This window comes from Staurois parvus, unplaced genomic scaffold, assembly GCF_062004578.1.
Source record: "Staurois parvus isolate SC_StPar_1 unplaced genomic scaffold, SC_StPar_1.0 ptg000639l, whole genome shotgun sequence".
NCBI lineage: Eukaryota > Metazoa > Chordata > Amphibia > Anura > Ranidae > Staurois > Staurois parvus.
The window spans coordinates 2,142,769-2,161,166 of NW_028318435.1; the positions used below are offsets into that span (position 1 = coordinate 2,142,769).

At 40.7% G+C, this 18,398-nt stretch overlaps 1 protein-coding gene across 2 annotated transcripts in view; it reads right to left on the reverse strand.

The window, feature by feature from the left end:
• The window catches only part of NOAZFP (nucleolar atypical zinc finger), a 46,585-nt gene that overhangs the window by 22,522 nt on the left and 5,665 nt on the right, over window positions 1-18,398 (reverse strand). For both annotated transcript variants that reach the window (XM_089693879.1, XM_089693878.1), the window contains exons 3-5: window positions 4,949-4,968; window positions 4,764-4,834; window positions 2,171-2,250 (exon numbers count right to left, since the gene is read on the reverse strand). In XM_089693879.1, the coding sequence (XP_089550005.1) occupies window positions 2,171-2,250; window positions 4,764-4,834; window positions 4,949-4,968 (171 nt within the window). The remainder of the gene's footprint in view (window positions 1-2,170; window positions 2,251-4,763; window positions 4,835-4,948; window positions 4,969-18,398) is intronic.

The following is an 18,398-nucleotide window of genomic DNA, read 5'->3' on the forward strand; positions in this document are numbered from 1 at the left end:
AAACTAAATATTTTCTGAATGCACATGACCAGTAGAATAAAAAGAAGATGCTACTAATTGCTAGGGCCACATGATATTTGTGCAAATATTTATTAAATCATTAAAATACACTAAAATCATTATTGGCAGATATAAACACAAACATTTTACAAAATTCCTACTAAATATAAAAGCTTAACCTGTATTGAGTTAATACCAAATATTTGTAAATTTTAAATTGCGCCTTTTTGCAAAATGGTGAAAAAAGGAACATATGCAAAACTGAAAATAAGCACATTTCTCTAAAAATCTGGAGGTTTTCATTTTTCACTCACAGCTTTCAGAGTTTATAGAAGACTTCCTAAACCATATATTTTCTGAATGCACATGACCAGTAAAATAAAAAATTTATTTATTTAGGTACCACAGTAGTTGTGCAAATGTTTAATAATAAAAAAAAACAGAACACACTAAAATCCTTACTTGCACACAAAACCACAGACATAACTGACAAAATTCCTGCTAAACTCCTACTAAGTCCTCGGTTCAATGGGGTGTGGTAAAGCGTGCGCCCATGAAGGGCTGTGTTTATCTGCATGGGGATGCACAGGTGTTCTGTGCATCCCTGTGCAGGCAGTTCAATTCATGTCAACTGGGACACAGCAGCTGCAAGGACAGATCTGACATCCATGCGGGTGTAGGTGCATGGCCCCAAATGCGGACACTGAGTTAGGGACATAAACCCACATGGATGTCAAGTTGGGAGCAGTGGCTGTGTCAATGCAGACACTGCATCCCAATTGATATGGATGGGAATGCCTGCACAGGAATGCACGAACACCTGTGCATTCCTGTGCAGCCGCTGTGTCACAAATGACATAAATGGGACTGTATGGGGATGCACGGAATACCTGTGCATCCCTGTGCAGATAAGCATGGCCTCACTGTAGTATGCCCCGTGTGAACAAGGCCTTAGGCCTTGTTTAGACTTGCAGTGGGGGGGGCAGCAAAAATGCACAGTTGAGCTGCATTATTATTGCCTGCCAAACGCCCCTCCCCTAAAGCTGTAATAAGCAATGGAATTACAGCAGGCTGGGAGGAGACGTCGCATAGCTTCCTCACCACCTGTCAGTAGCCAATGGAGCACGACCTGAATGTGGATCGGCTTCAAAGGCAAGGAAGATTTAGACACATCTAAATCTACTCTTACTAGGTTTTTTATTTTAAATTTTTTTACAACTTAATTTTTTGGCCTCATGCACACTGCTGCTCAAGTTCAAAAGCTTTTGGTGTTTTTTTGCCAACGCCCCTGAACTCAGCTCAATAAAAGCCCATGTGTCCATGCAGAAAGACATATCAGAGTTTAACAGCAGCAGCGTTTAGGGCCAGTTAAACGTCCCTCTCCTGAACGCAGAAGAATCGCGTTTAGGAAAGGAATGTTGTGGCCAAAAAAGTTAAAAAACCATGTTTAGCGCTTGGGCATTTATTCATGTCAATGGCAAGTACTCTGGCCAGTGAAATGAATAAACGTACAAACACTAAAACGTGAGTAAACGTTTTTGCCACGTTTAGCAGAGAAATGTTTCAATGTACATGGAGCCTTGTAGTTGCACAGGTACATTTTTATATACAAAAGAGAAAAGTTTCCAGCTTAACTTGCCAGCCCGCTTGTAAACAGACCGAATTAACCTAACAGTATGCGTTACAGAATATTGGGGTGCCGTGACGTGTGGGGGGGGGGGGGGGGCTTGGAGAGACATTAGGTATCTAAAACAGACCTCTAATGTCTCTTTCTCTTATAAGCATACCTTTTATAAGGAAAGGGTTAAGTATCCAGGTATTAAGGGGTTAAAACAAGCTGCTGTAGCCATAAGCTTGAGTATGAGTTTTACAGCCAGCAATCAGCTTAGTGATCCTGGCATCTCTATAGCTGCCCAAACACTTTTGGGGGATCCCCTTTTTTTCTGACGTTGTCAACTCCCCCCATTTTTTTCCGTATATACTATGCAGATAAAAACATGTAACAAATGTGATACACAAAAGAGGTGTTACCACAATTTGGCTGCAAAAGTGGAAATACACTAAATACACTTTAAAACCTGCACAACCAGAACCTGAGGCATATGCAGTAATTGTAATAAATGTATATAATTAATAACAGGCATTTTATTTTGTGAGTACAGATACTTACCACCATAGCCATACCAGTGCTATAAACACCAGGATGTTTAATTACACAGTCTGAGGATTTCATCATGCATTTGGTCTTTCCTGTAGGAGATGAACAAAATAACTTTTTGTTACCAAAGCTGCCAACCCAAAATTAATTTTGGATTTTCTAAAGGATGCAAAATAATCAAATTTGAGGCAGAACATCAGATACACCGATATACTGAAAATGGATTTGTTCACATAGAAACATAGAAAGTGATGGCAGAAAAAGAGCAAGTGGTCCATGAAGTCTTCCCCTTGATTTTGTTAATCTTTTTGTCGGAATATACAGATCTACGTTTGTCCCACGCATGATTCACTTACTGTTGAAAGGCTCACTACCTCAGCTGGAAGTCTTCTAAGCATCAACTATGCTTTCAGTAAAAGAATACTTTGTAAGCTTACTTTAGAGCATTTCCACTGCTAGTTTTCAGGTCATGTGTTCTTGTTTTTTGTTTATATTGATAATACCACCTTGATCCTTATTCACCCACTTAAATGTACTAAAAGTGGTTGTCTGCATTAAGGGAAAACACCTTTTAAGAGCAGATCCCCCCGCAGCCCTCCTAAATACTCACCTGAACCTGATCTCAGTCCAGCGCTGTGAACATCTGCAGCAGCATCTCTCCCGACTCCCAAAGGCTTGGCTGAGAGCAGCGAAAGCCATTGGCTCCTGCTGGTGTCAGTCAAAATCAGTGAGCAGAGAGCAGGGGATGGGGCTGAGCCAGGCTGTGCGTCTGAATACCCAAAATGTTGGGTATGTTGGGTAAAAGAGGGGAAATATTCTAAAGGAGACACTTGTTCAGCTGACAACTGTTAAAGGCTTTCCTTTTTTCTTTTTTTTTTTTTAAAGCAGAAAACCAGGATTTTTTTTTCCCCCATGCAGTGGGGCTGAGCCCACACTACATGGGTTAACTGCTTATTTTGTCCAGGGGCGCACAGAAAGGCTATACTCACCCGATCCTTCAATCCTCTGAAAAACAGCGCTCCCCCTCATCCAGTGGAGGATTGTTCCTGCCGACCTCACTTACAGACAGAGCCAGTCGCTGGCTGTCATGACACCAGGAACAGGCCACCGCACGAGACCATATGGGGGGGGGAGTTGGTGGAATGCTGGTTGCAGGAATGGCATTGACCAGTCTTGTGCTCGGAGGATCGACGAATAGGTAAATATATCTACGCTCAACTCACCCCTAGACAAAAATGAGCAGTTAACCTATGCAATGCGAGCACAGCCCCACTGCATGGGGAAAAAATTAATTTCCTGGAATTCTTTACGGAAATTCCCTGTTGAACTCCAATACAGATAGTGTAGGAAAATATCTTCCAATTGAACACAGACAGCTTTGCCCCATTACTTTCAGTGCAGTTGTCTGTTAATAAACCCACCCAACTCCCTGAGCCCAGCCCACCTGGTATAATACTTACCTTATTCCTAGATCCAGCAAAGATTTTGCTTACAAGGTCCTGGCAGGCTTCTCTTTATACTGCACATGCACACCACAGCCTCATTCATTCCTGTGGGAAAGCTGTACTTCATGGGATTGCTGGAGGCAGACAGAACACATTACCTATAGAGGTAAATGGGGCTGTTCATATGCACAGTATAAAGAAGAGCCTGCCCGGACCTTGTCAGTGAAAATATTGCTTGGTCAAAAGGCATGTATTATCCCAAATGGGCTGCACTCAGTGAAGTGGAGACAATTATTATTATTATTATTATTATTATTATTATTATTATTAAAACGGAAACTTCACTAAAGGTGAAGTGGTACTTTAAGGCTACACTCACACCTCTGCATTTTTAAGCAGTGCGTTTTACACATTGCCAATCCATCCCATAAAGGTACTGTACGTTTTCATGAATGAGCTGAAGAAAGTAGTATTTCTTTTGATGCACTGTACTAAAATGCAAATGCATGAATATAGTTCACATTTAAATCATAAGTGTGTAGGAGGGGTACTTCCTCAAGTACAATATAGTTTCAAAGCATGGTGAGACAACAGTGATACAAACCTTTGCATAGATTGGAAGAACTGGGTTCACTGAAGGCACATTCTTCAGTGCATGCAGCTTCTAATAAGCTTTCAGTAAAGGCAGTACCTACTCCTAGCTGTATTCACTGTTAGTCATTAGGTTGTATCTCTAACCAAAGCAGGGAATGGTGCAGATCCCTCAGATTTCATTTTTACTGTGCTCCATTGAGGAGCTTTCCTGTTTTTGAGACGCAACCAGAAGATTTAGGAAATCTTTCCCGTTATCACCATAAAAAAAGGTGTGTCTATTGGAAGATTTCCCATTACTTTATGATGTGGTGAGAGCTCACAATTTTGTTTTTCCCACCACTGCCTGTCCAAGTGAAAGAGGTCACTAGGATAAAGAATATGAATCTCCCAGACTTGCACAGACCACAATCAAAGAAAAAACAGACGGGGTTCCAACCCTTTCACGCTATAAAAGAAATGAATGAGCAGACTGCAGATATTTTTATAAATGACAAATATTACTCTTCAAGTTATTTTAATAGTCATTTTCTTAGCACCAAGCAGTAGAATGTTGATGTAGCACTTACCACAGTGGGCACACATGGGCAGTTTCTGTACAGAACTGCAGAAATAGCAGAAAGCCCGGTTCTTCTGCCGTCTTCATTGGACACATAAAGAAAAAACAAACATAACCCAGCTTTAACATATCATCGACAAGCTGTTAGGAAAACAGCAACGGGAAAGAAAAGGATAATAAAAGCACACAACCTACCTTTGGCATTTGTCACATTCCTATAAAAATAAAGAGAGAAGTAGATCAGAACACAAACAAGTATTTACATGACAATTTCCCAACAGTGTTTACTTAAGCTGCACTTTATGTTCCAGAAAAATAATGGCTCCCGTGGTGACGATTACCGTACTCTAACATATACGCTTACCAGGCAAGTCTATGCCCCTGTCAGTAGAAGGAAATGTAAATGTGGAGCAGCTCTTTGTAAATTATTCCTAGTCACACAGAGTTATATTTTTTTTACACCTGCATATAACAAGTACCCAAAGGACCCATGACACATTACAGCAGTCAGGGGAGCAATAGGTATGACGACTGCAAAGCATCAATTATATATTATGGATGCTTCTTAAAGAAAAAAAAAAAAAAAAAAAAGCGTCTGTAACTTGGATCGATCCACCCTGTCTAGAAAACATAACTTGTTCTTTCTCCATGGACCACTGTTATTATTTTTCTAAATGCCACCGCTGCATTTTTTTCTTTGTTATCAAGTGCTTTGTTTTGTTTTATGGGAGCCTAATGGTAGCACAATGTAGGAGTCAGCCATAGCAAACCACTGACATCCTGAGTTCAGTTTAAGGCAAGCCACATTTTTGAGGCATGTTTGTAATTCTACTCTATAAAGTGCCACGGTTTTACTACACATTTCAAGCGTGTGAATAGCAAATTATTTTCATGCATTTTATGTATGCGTTTTCCAAGGCAGGGAACTTCTCTGTGTAGCTCTGCATATTTAAGCTCTTTTGCATGGGCTATAGCAAGATGTGCCTTAGGTGCAGTGTAAAAACAGGTCCATAAAGTGGTTATAAAGACAAGACATTTTTTGCTTTCATGCCTTCTCTTCATTATGGTAAAATTTGTCTTAATAGTTGTAATGTCCGCTCACCTCTCTATACACTTACCCGAGCCCTATCTCTATCCAGTGCTGTGCTTGTCTGCAGTAGCTCTGCTCTGTGTTCTCTCCTCCCAGGACACAGAGGCAGCAGCAGGAGCCATGGGCTCCCTCTTCTGTCAATCAAATCCTGTGAGGAAGGGGTGGGGGGCAGGGCCGAGCCATGCTGTGTGTGTCTACAGATGCACACAGCCCAGCCCAGGAGCATGCCCACAGGTAGAAGACAGAGCATCTTTTCAATAAAGATTTCTACAGGATCCAGCTGTTTGCATGATGTAGGACTTCATTACAGATTACAGGTAATCAATACAATTGTAGAGATAAAAATACATTTTACTTGGAAGTCAGCTTTAAGAAAACAAAAAGCTACCTCTTTTGCTTCACTCGAATGCCAAATCGTTACCATAGGCAAAGGCCTGACACTTTCTAATAATGATGAAGATTGCCCACCCCATTCATAATGTTGAAGACTGCCCATTGTTTTCCGTACACTATGAATCTCCAGTTAAGCTTCCCATAACTGATACGCCAATAAGAAGGTGGGGGTTGGGAGAAGAATCATGCAAGATCCTACAATTTCTACAAGTGTCTAAGCATTAACTGTGCGAATGTCTGGAACTGAAATTTACAATACAAAAAGGCCCATGATCAACAATAAATATAATATACTGTGATATATATATATATATATATCTCTAGACAGTGTGGCGATCTGTCACGATATAAAAAGGATATTTCACCTGGGATTCTCCACAAGGCAGGTTGAGGGGCTCCAGGGTACTCGTTTGATGCAGATGAAAGCGACTTTTCACTTTCTCATTTGTTTGTAAAGTCCATTTTGGGACCTGGAGCCTGGAGATTTCAAAGTGATTTGGGAGAGATGAAATCTCCAATCCAGGGACCAGGTTTTGGGAATGGCCAGAAGACTGATTGGTCAGGTGTGCGTGGCTCTCTTCTAGAGTCAGGGCCAGGGTTCTGGGCTCCACCCTCCCGAGGAGTCCATGTGGGTGCAAGGGAGCAGCCACAAGTGTGTATGGTGGCACAGTATAGTCAGAGCAAACAGAGCCCAAGCTTGTGGGCTGGAGAAGCAGGAATGCTGGGAGAGGGCGCTAACCCAGGTGAAATGTGTTGCACATGGATGGTCAACAGGACCGAGGTATGAAGCCCAAGCAGCGGTGTTGCTAAAGAGAGCCAGGAGGCTGAATATTTTTGTTTGTATTGATGGTGAATACCTCTGTGGGGGAAACCAGTTATAAGGAAATTTTCTTTTAAATAAAATTGGGCAATGTTACATCAGCTTAGGATGCTCAATTAGTATTCAATGACCGGTGCACTTGACCTAACCTGCATTTGATCTCCTGACCTTTCAAGAAGGTTTTGCATTCCTACAGACTGCATGGGAAAGTAAGACCCACTGGAAGTGAACAAAAGCATGTCAAACACAGGCCCTTTAAGTTGCTGTAAATCTTCACATATACCCAATGAAGTGACTGGCCTCAGGGATACAGAGAGATTAAAACAAATCCTCCTACATAAGTTGTACCTATTTGTCTTCTCTGCCGTATATCCTTTCAAACTCCAGAACTTAAAAAGCTTTTCTGAGCTGTTAGAAAACAGGGGGTGGGGAGTGGAAATCACACTGCAGAGTTCAGTGAAGAGAGTCCTGAGAGCGAATCAGAAGGGAGGAACACAACCCCTTCACACAGCTCACAGGAACAGAGCTGAGGATGTCAATCAGCTGGAGGTCCTTCCCGTCACCATTTTTCACTTGGTGTCAAGAAAACTTGTCAGAAGTGACTCATGCAGATAGCAGAGGAATGGGTCAGCAGACAGAAATTAAACTTAGTGCTCTGGATTGAGACAAGTACACACTATAGATGGAAATGCTTTGTTCATATTTCATGTCTGAGGTTTACAACCACCAACCAGTATTCTAAAACTGACAGAGTCAGGGTGACCCAAAAAGCAAACTGATTATATTGCAGCTTACCAATTCTTAGATGTGATGGCTGCATCAGTTTTATTTTTAAGCTCTTTCTTCTATTTTCATCTGGTGATTTGGCCAGTAAGTCTCTTGTTTTTCAAAACAAGCTCTTTTACAGATGTATCAGTTACAGGGATGAAACAAGCCATTCAACAATGGCAGGGGTGCTTACAATGATCAGTTGTTTATACAAAACCTTTATCCCAAAAGGAAGACAACTGTTGCTGTAACCACGTATAAAGTGCAAGCTGGAGTTCAGCGTCAACTTGTGTATCCAAACCTGCTAGTACATTTAACACTCCACCCCCCCCCCAAAATGGACAATGCTGCTGTTGTCAAAATGTCCATAACCCCCCATAATCTGTCACTCGTCAAACCACAAATCTACCAAGCATATCCTACCTTCTATCCAACCCAGCAGTACCTCAAATGCCCCATCCTCTACCACCCATAATAACATCATCCTTAACCTGACCAAACCACCTATACATGTATGTTTACACACACACACACACACACACACACACAAAGTTGCAGTACTTCGTTACCTTTACTCACAGAGCCGGGTACTGCACTCTAGGGGGAGGCAGAGAGCACAGCACGCACTCCCTCCTGCTTTGCTTTCACTTTACTCAACTATTGAGCAGTCTGGCGGCTCCCAGTGCGAGTTACGGAGCCAGCCCTGAGTTTCAAGCCTGCTCAGCAAGACAGCCCTGGGGGACACACTCACCCCCATCATATAAGATTTTAATCAATCTCATTTAACACGAGAACTATTTCCAAAATTTTAACAAAACTGAGTTTTATAGAAAATTTGTTTAGCTCATTACATGAAAGTAAGGTTAATAATATAACTTAGATTACAAAATCTTCAGTTATACTGAAATTAATTGATGCAAAAATGAATACACCCCACAAAAAAAACCTACTACATCTAGTATTTTGTATGCCTCCATAATTTGTAAGGACAGCCCCTAGTCTTCTAGGCATGGAATGCACAAGTTGGCAACATATTGCAATATCTAATTTATCTTTTTCTATTATTCAAGAACGATCTCTTTTAGAGCCTGGATACTGGATGGAGAGGGATGCTCAACTGGTCTCTTCAGAACTCCTCAAAGGTGTTCGATTGGGTTCAGATCAGGAGACATACAGTTGTGTTCAAAATAATAGCAGTGTGTTGAGAAAAGTGAATAAAGCTCAAAATCCTTCTAATAGCTTTTATTTCCATACACACAAATGCATTGGGAACACTACACATTCTATTCCAAATCAAAACATGAAGAAAAATATATCAAATTTGTGTTGTTCCTCCAAAAAAACTAAAGAAAAGTGAATATTAGACTGTTCAAAAAAAATAGCAGTGTTTGTATTCTTCTTTATGCTGAAGAGGAAATGCCCTTGAAATGGGTGTTTCAACAAGACAACGACCCCAAACACACCAGTAAACTTGTAACATCTTGGTTCCAGACCAACAAGATTGACGTTATGGAGTGGCCAGCCCAATCCCCGGATCTTAATCCAATAGAAAACTTGTGGGGTGACATCAAAAATGCAGTTTCTGAGGCAAAACCAAGAAATAGAGAAGAACTGTGGAATGTAGTCCAATCATCCTGGGCTGGAATACCTGTTCTCAGGTGTCAGAAGTTGGTTGACTCCATGCAACACAGATGTACAGCAGTTCTCAGAAACAGTGCTTATACAACTAAATATTCATTAAGTGATTCAAAGGAAAGCAAAATCTTCAAACATTTTTCAGTTTCTATAGTGAATGTTTGAGTTTGTAAAGAAGAATACAAACACTGCTATTTTTTTTGAACAGTCTAATATTCACTTTTCTTCAATTTTTTTGGAGGAACAACACAAATTTGATATATTTTTCTTCATGTTTTGATTTGGAATAGAATGTGTAGTGTTCCCAATGCATTTGTGTGTATGGAAATAAAAGCTATTAGAAGAATTTTGAGCTTTACTCACTTTTTTCAACACACTGCTATTATTTTGAACACAACTGTACTTGGACACGGAATCACTTTCACCCTGTCCTTCAGAAATGCAACATTGGCCTGAAGATTAGTTAAAAACTCAAACATTATATATTTTTTGAAAAGCAGAGACCCTGGAGAATAAAATGGTGGTAGTTGCAATCTTTTTGTATCACATGATATGAGCACCCATGTTTATTAAACCATTACTTTAGCCACCTCCCGTCCGGCCATTGTATATAAACGGCCGGATGGTGGCAGTGCAGGGGAGGGTGGCCGTTTATAAACAGCCTCCCCGCCCCTTGCTTGTGCGCGCTCCCTGGGACACAGTGGAACACCGATCGTCGTATGGGACCTCTCTGCGGGGTCCCGATCTTGTGATCACTGATTGGCCAATCAGTGATCGCATGCAGAGTAGTAAGCAAGATGTCACTTCTGACATCATTGCTTACTACATGTGAAATCTGTGAATGATCACAGAGGTCACATAGTACAAGGCTATTCACAACAGCCTTGTACCATGTGACAAGCTGTGACCAATCACAGCTCACACAGTAGTTCTCAATAAAGGATGTAAATACAATCAGTGTAAAAAAAAAAATCTTTATCACCCCCCACAAGTAGTACAGTGTCACCATGGTGACACTGTACTGCTAGGGTGACAGTATGTAAAAAAAATATTAAAAAATAAAAATGTAAAAAAAAAATGCTTAAGAATTATAAATATAATTTTTGGTTATAAATAAATATAATTTGCGTTATTTTATTTTTTTTACTAAAAAGATAAAATAAATTTTGGTCGCGATTTATGATGAAATATTATTTATTTGCAAAAGTTTATAAGAAAAACACTGTTCAAAATTTTTGGACTTTTTCATTTACATAGCAAAAAAAAATAAAAACCCCAGTGGTGAATAAACACCACCAAAATAAAGTTTTATCTGTCACAAAAAAATGCTAAAAAAATTCATATGGGTACAGTGTCGCATGACCGCGCAATTGTCAAAGTGTGATAGCAGTGAAAGCTGAAAATTGGCCTGGACAGGAAGGGGGAAAAAGCGTCTGGACTTGAAGTGGTTAAGAAAAAAAAAAAAAAAAAAATACCACCACCGGATTAAAGTTATTTTAGAACACACAAACACAATGTATTATCCAACTTCTAAACATGTCATTATTTAACATTGCCCCACTTGTTAAAACAGAAATGTAGTTCATTGTTCAATTGTCCATTGACAACACTTTAAAAGTGTTTATAGGTAGGCCAAAGGTTAACATTGAATAATGGCTTAGAATTATTACTCTCACTTTGACCTGACCAAAGGTACAGGCTTTCTGTTGAAGAGCTGGAGAAGTGTCAATGGACTGCGTGTGGCAATTACAGCATTTGTGTTAATTTGAGAATTACAAGTCATTCTGTGGCAGGCAGGACTTGTAGTTTGTTTATTCACAGGTCTCTGCGAGTGAATGATGTTGCTGAGCAAAATTTAAAAGTGACGGTTACTGCACAGGAGAAGAACCAATACACGCTGTCACAGGGGCATTGTCCCACATTGTAGGAAATTAGGGAACAATCCCTGTCTCATGGTATTTAATAGAGGATTATTTGTAAATATACCATACCAATTCCAAAAAAGTTGGGATGCTGGCTAAAACCTACACAAAAACAGAAAACATATCAAATGTTTACCAATATATTTTTTTTAACTACTTTCCCTCCAGAGGATTTAACCCCCTTCCTGACCAGGCCATTTTGTGCGTTACGGCAGTGCGTTAGTTTAACTGACAATTGCGCAGTCATGCAACGCTGCACCCAAATGAAATTTACGTCCTTATTTTCCCATGAATAGAGCTTTTCTTTTAGTGGTATTTGATCACCTGTGCATGTTTTATTTTATTTTGTGTGCTATAACAAAAAAAACAAAAAAATGATCAACAAGTTTGAGAAAAAAAACAATATTTTTTACTTTTTGCTATTAAACATGTCCAGTAAAAAAAAAAATTAAAATTTCCTCATAAATTTAGGCCAAAATGTATTCTGCTACATGTCTTTGCTGAAAAAAAATCCCAATACGTGCAAATTAATAGGTTTACGTGAAAGTTATAGCGTTTACAAATGGCAGTGTATATTTGGTGGGATTATTTTTTTTTTTTTAATTTTTATTAGTAATGGTGGTGATCAGCGACTTATAGCGGGACTGCAGCAGGCATTCTGACACTGTGGGGAACTGACTAGGTGTCACTAACATCCCCAGTGACACCAATACAGTGATCAGTGCTAATAAAAAATAATGGCACTGGGCAGGAAGGGGTTAACATGTGGGGAGATCGAAGGGATAACGATGTGCTGTTTTACAGTGTGAAAGTGTTAGTGCTTTCAACTGTAAGCACACTGCTTTGCATGGCTCTACTATGCAGAGCCATGCAAAGCAGTGTGCAGGAGCTGACAGGGGAGAGAACTGTATTGTTTACAGTTCTCTCCCTCCATCGGTAATGCTCCGTGATCACCGGTGCTAGCGTGTACTCACCGGCCGGGACCCGGTGATCGACAGCCGAGGATGCGAATAGCAGCGTGGGTAGGGCTCACGTGCGCCCCCTACCCAAAACTGCAAAATCTCGTATACATAAGTGATTTTGAGCATCCATGCTGCTCTGTAGCAGTATATTGTCTATAGGGCGGCAGGTCTTTTAGACCCTGGATGTCTCCAAAAAGAGAACCTGTCACCAAAAATCATCACATAGGGCAGGGGTGGGCAACTGTGGCCCTCCAGCTGTTGGTGAACTACAAATCCCATCATGCCTCTGCCTTTGGGAGTCATGCTTGTAACTGTCAGTTTTGGAATGCCTTATGAGACTTGTAGCTCTACAACAGCTGGAGGGCCACAGTTGCCCACCCCTGACATAGGGGACGGTTTGTCCCGTGTGATTTAAAAAAAAAAAAAAAAAAAGTAAAAACATTTTTTGTTTTTAAATTTAAAAAAAAAAATGAAAGTTACACCCAAACATATAACCCACCCAAATTGTTCAAGGGCCCCCCCCCCCCACATATACACACGTACAAATGTAAAAGAACGCACTGGGGTGCCTACAAATGAAAACGTCAATTGTGGTACATGTTACATATCGCCACGCACGCCAGAATGAGAGCAATAATTCTAGCACCAGATCTCCTCCATAACGCTAAACTGATGACTTCTAAGGGGCTTTCAAAGCATAAACTATAAAAAAAAAAAATACAGGGTACTAAAGTTTGTTGCCATTTCACAAGTGAACACAAATTTAAGATTTGACATGTTGGATATTTACTCGATGCAACCTCATCTTTTATATTTTACAAAAAAAAAACAAATGGATAATTCCTTGCTTTTTGTGCCGTAAAATTAATTTAAGTGTATTGTTTACTGAAATTTTGTGTTTCTTACATCTCTGTGATATCACGTGACATAAAAAATTGGAACTACTGCTATTTTATTCTCTAGGGTGTCTGCTTTCAGAAAATATATGTTTTGGAGTTTTGTGTAGTCTTCAGGCCTTAAATTATTTTTTAAACGTGTGCAAAAATCGCAACAACAGCTCTGGCAGCGAAAGGGATAAAAGGATAAGCCGGACACTCCCCTTCCCTGACGAGCAGCCAATCGGTGCTCATTACACTGTAAGGTCTCCCCCCTATCTGCTAGTCCTCAGGTGCGGTGCTGGAGACAAGCAGGGAGGGGAGGAGGAGATATACAGTACAATGTTAAAAATATTAAACGTTTAAGTCGCCATAAAGCCCCTTTTGTTATTAAAAGCCCCAGACATTACTAACAGCACCTCAGATTTAAATACTGTTTTGGTTAAAAAAAATTTTTTTTAACTCAGGACAAGTAGATTGTCATGAGGGACAAGTAGATTGGGGCACCGATTTAGTCCCTGGACAAGTAGTTTTTTCAAAAATTTCCACACCCCTGATTATAAAATTTTCTTTTACAATTTTCCTTTAGATTTACCACATAATATGAGGTCAAACCCAAACACTTAATTTGTAGCAATCAGGCAGGCCCTTGCACTACAAAACTGAAGGTAAATCTAAAGGAAATTGAATCAGAAAATGTTATAATGTATGGCTATCTTAAGTGGTACTAACAAGGAAGAGCTGGAGGAACAATTTGCAACTAAATTAGGTTAAGTAGCAACAGGTCAGTAACATGATTGGGTATAAAAAGAGCATCCTACAGAGTCAGCGTGTTTCAGAATATAGGTAAAAGTTCACCAAGATGTGGAAAAAAAAAAAATTACTATGTCTCAAAATAGTCCAACAATTTCAGAATAACATTCCTCAAAAAAAAAAATTGCAAAGATTTTAAATATTTCATCTGTGCGCAAGTGACAAGGCTAAAATGCAATATTGGATACCATAATCTTCTGGCCCTCAGACAGAACTGCATTAAAAATTAGCATGATTCTGTGATGGACATCCCTGTATGGGCTCAGGCTGTAAGGCTACGTTCACACTAGCGTTTTGTGCAGGCGGCAGAGAGGCGTTTGGGAAGCGTTTTTACCACTTCCCAAATGCCTCTGCCAATTCTGCACATTACAGCACATGGTGCTGTTCTAATGGGAGCGTTTGCGTCGCGGCAAAACGGACGCCTCTGGTCGAGTCAGGAGGCGTTGAAGCCTCCTATTCTCATCTATGCTGCCGCTCCGCAAACACCCGTCCGGCGTTTGCGGTGCGGTTGCGGAGCGGTAACACCACTCAAACTGCATTATAGGCGTTTGTGGGGCGTTATTAACGCTCGGCAAATGCCTAGCAACCGCCGCTAAACCGCGCATGCGGCATTTGCAGAGCATTTACCGAGCGTTAAAAAACGCTCCGCAAACGCCGGACCAACGCTATAGGGGCATTTGACATGCGTTGGTAAAACAGCCAAGTGTGAACGAGCCCTAAAAGCAATCATTTCTCCTCTCTGGCTGCATTCTTGTAGCCATTGAGAACTACTGTGTGAGCTGTGATTGGTCACAGCTTGTCACATGGTACAAGGCTGTTGTGAATAGCCTTGTACTATGTGACCTCTGTGATCATTCACAGATTTCACACGTAGTAAGCAATGATGTCAGAAGTGACATCTTGCTTACTACTCTGCATGTGATCATTGATTGGCCAATCAGTGATCACATGATCAGGACCTCGCACAGAGGTCCCGTAGGACGATCGGTGTTTCACTGTGTCCAGAGGACACAATGGGCACCGGATTGCATCGCTGCACGCTTCCAGGGTGCGCGAACAAGCAGGGGGCGGGGAGGCCGTTTATAAACGACCATCCGCCCCTGCACTGCCACCGTCCGGCCGTTTATATACATGGGCTGGACAGGAAGTGGTTAAAGCCTTCCAAATTTTCTTTCACACATTAGTAATTTTTTAGGCCTCATTCACACAATATATGCAGAAAAACCGACACGCAGATTACACTTGCAGAGACATCAGTTTTCACGCGCACTTCAATGAGTTTTATACACGTTGCAGATTCCTGCACAGAAAAAAATCTGCATGTGATACTAGTGTTGTGGTGAGAACAGGGCTCATAGAAAACAACTGATTTTGTTGTGCCCTTTCAGAAAGTGTACAAAAAAAAAAAACGACATCTCTGCACCTCGGTGTGATCGAGCCCTTAAAGCAACAGTTATTATATTTGAGCTCAGACAGCAGGCTGAACAAAACCAGAGCACTACAGATGCTCACTGAAGTACCCTCAGCTAAAAACAGTCATGAATAAAAAAAGGCCCCTATAGTTGGCAAGATTCATTTATGACAAAGGGATACTGAATTATGGTGACTAAAACAGAACTCAAATCGCTTTCTCCAGACATTTACCTTTAAGTATTACAGACATTTATATGGCACCCCAAATTTACAGAGCTATACACACTGTAAAGACCCTGCCAAAAGTTGAGAATGACACAAAATATTAATTTTTGCAAAGTCTGCTGCTTCAGTGCTTTTACATATTTTTTGTCAGATGTGGTGACGCTATTTCTGGTACGGATGTCAGCCACCATCTTTGTACACCTTAGTGCTGTACACCTCGCTGCAATTGCAGTTTTCCATGCCTATATGGGTCTGTGGACCAGTTTCCCTATGCGAGTAGTCACTCTGCTATGTTTTTATTCAATAAACGGTTTACTTACTACACTAGGAGAGTTTTTTTATTTCATTTCCATGTGTTTGGCTGTTGGAGAGGAGAGAGTTTTGTCCATATCCATGTGGGGACTTCTGAGTTTTACTGCTGGTATGTTGATGAGTGTCTACCATCGCCACTATAGAGGATTGCCCTGATCATTACCGAAGGGGTATCATCGGATGAATGTATTTTTAGCCTTATGACCCCTTGCGGGTTGCAACCTGGAGGCGAGAGCACACACTAGCTGGTGGAGGTGTTGCTGTGTTTTTTGTGGTCACTGGATGTTCCACAGCTTCTTTTGAAGATACACAGAGTCATTGGAATGGTGCACTTTATTATGGCATTTTTCACATTTACTCATATATTCTTCATGTATTTATGATCTTTATGGCACCCATTTACTCATTATTGTTCACGTATCATTACTGTCATTCTGTTCACACTGGGTGTTTTTAGTGATCCATCCAAAAAAATATATATATATATATGATAAACATTTTGGATCACAATCATTTTTCATGTGATTTATCATCCTATGTTCACTTCATTCGTTAATTTTCTTGCTCACTCATTTTATCACAAGTTTTTTTGTGCTTTTATATATTTCATTTGCACCTATTTTACTTTGATTCATCATTACTTAGTGGTCTGTTTGATTGGGTAGCACAGTATAATTTTTCCCATCCACTTTTCTCACACTATTGGTATTATAGGCAGGTGTTATCAGCCACCCGGTTCTGTTGTAAGCATTGGCAGCGCAGGACGAATTTATGGTTTTGCTTTAGTAACAGCAATATCCTTGCATGCGAATCCCTTGCAAAGCAATGATGACTGCACGTGTCTCCTTGCAGGTAAATTAATATCTATGTCATTCACAAAACTTTTGGCCAGGGCTGTACATATCAGTTCCTGTCCTAAAGGAGATTACAAACTAAGGTCTGCTATTGGTCTATCCATTAAATACATGTGCCTTTACTATGAGGGTCATAAAATTTGTAGAATTAGGAACTACAGAATATTGGGGTGTCGTGACAAGGCTCTGCAGTGTACGCATGCATTTGCAAATGTGTGCTAACTAGACCCCTGTTTTTAACACATACTGTTAGGTTAATTTGGTTTGTTTGCAAGGTGAGCTGGGAATTTTTCTTTTGTGTTGTTTAACATGTGTCACCCCTCCATGTGCTCCTTGCTGTGAAGGCAAGTTATAGACTGGGACAGTGACCATTTTTTGTACTTACAAACTACGGCCCCCATCTCACAGATATACAGCACATATATGCACATACTAGGGCCAAAATCTGCCAGCATGTCTAGAGTGTGGGTGAAAACCAGAGTATCCTGAGGAAACCCACACAATCTCCACTCCATCCAAATAGCATCCTTGCCAGGATCCAAACCCCAGGGCTGAAAGGCACAAGTCCTGAAGTCACTTTTAATGGTTTTTTGCATACACTTTATGGTACCAATTTTTGTAGCATTTTGTACATAAAAAAAAAATCAATAAAAAATTATTATTATACAGGCCCTGCTCATGGAACTTACAATTTAAAAGGGAGCAGGCAGTGGTATAAAAAGATAAAAGCTGCAGGGGATGATCTGATGGAGGTGACTCAAGTACAGTTCTTAGGTGGAGGTGGAGGTGGGGTAGGCTGGATAGGAGCTGACCGAACCTATTGGGGCAGGGAGTTCCAGGGGATGGGAAAGGCTCTGGAGAAGTCCTGGAGGCGAGCATGTGAGGAGGTAACAAGGAAGCTAGAGAGTAGGAGGTCTTGTGAAGAGTGGAGAGGACAGTTTCGGTGATAACCGCAGATGATGTTGGTGATGTAGCTTGGGGGCGATGCTGTGGATGGCCTTGTACGTAGTGGTTAGTATTTTGAATTTTATAAGATGGGGTAGGGGAAGCGGCAGTAACGAAGGGGTTAGTAAGGTGACTGCTCAGCATTCATAATAGACTAAAGGGGGACAGCTTGGGTAAGGGTAGGCCAGTGAGGAGGGAGTTCCAGTAGTCAAGGTTATTTTATTTTATTAAATACCACTGGATTCCGGTGCGGTTATGTTTGCGATTCTATGGGGTATCCATGGAGGAGGTAATAAAATAAAGCACTTTTTGGCAGAAATCAAACACACTTCACCAGCTTCTGCAGTCTACCCACCTCTGTATCTCTTACACCCTCTGCTGGAGTGGAACCCTGTGAGCATATGCACCAATGTAGTCATAAAAATAAACAGTACACTCTTATTCTGCAAAGTTCTTCAAACAGACAAGCATTTCATTTCTACAATAATGTCCTTGTGCATGCACAGTAGCAGGCAGGATACCACACTTCCAAAGGTTGTAATTGCCGCCCAGAAGCAAGCAGACCACAACAAGGAAAACCAATTCAGGCTGGTGTAGGATATGTATGAATATTTATTT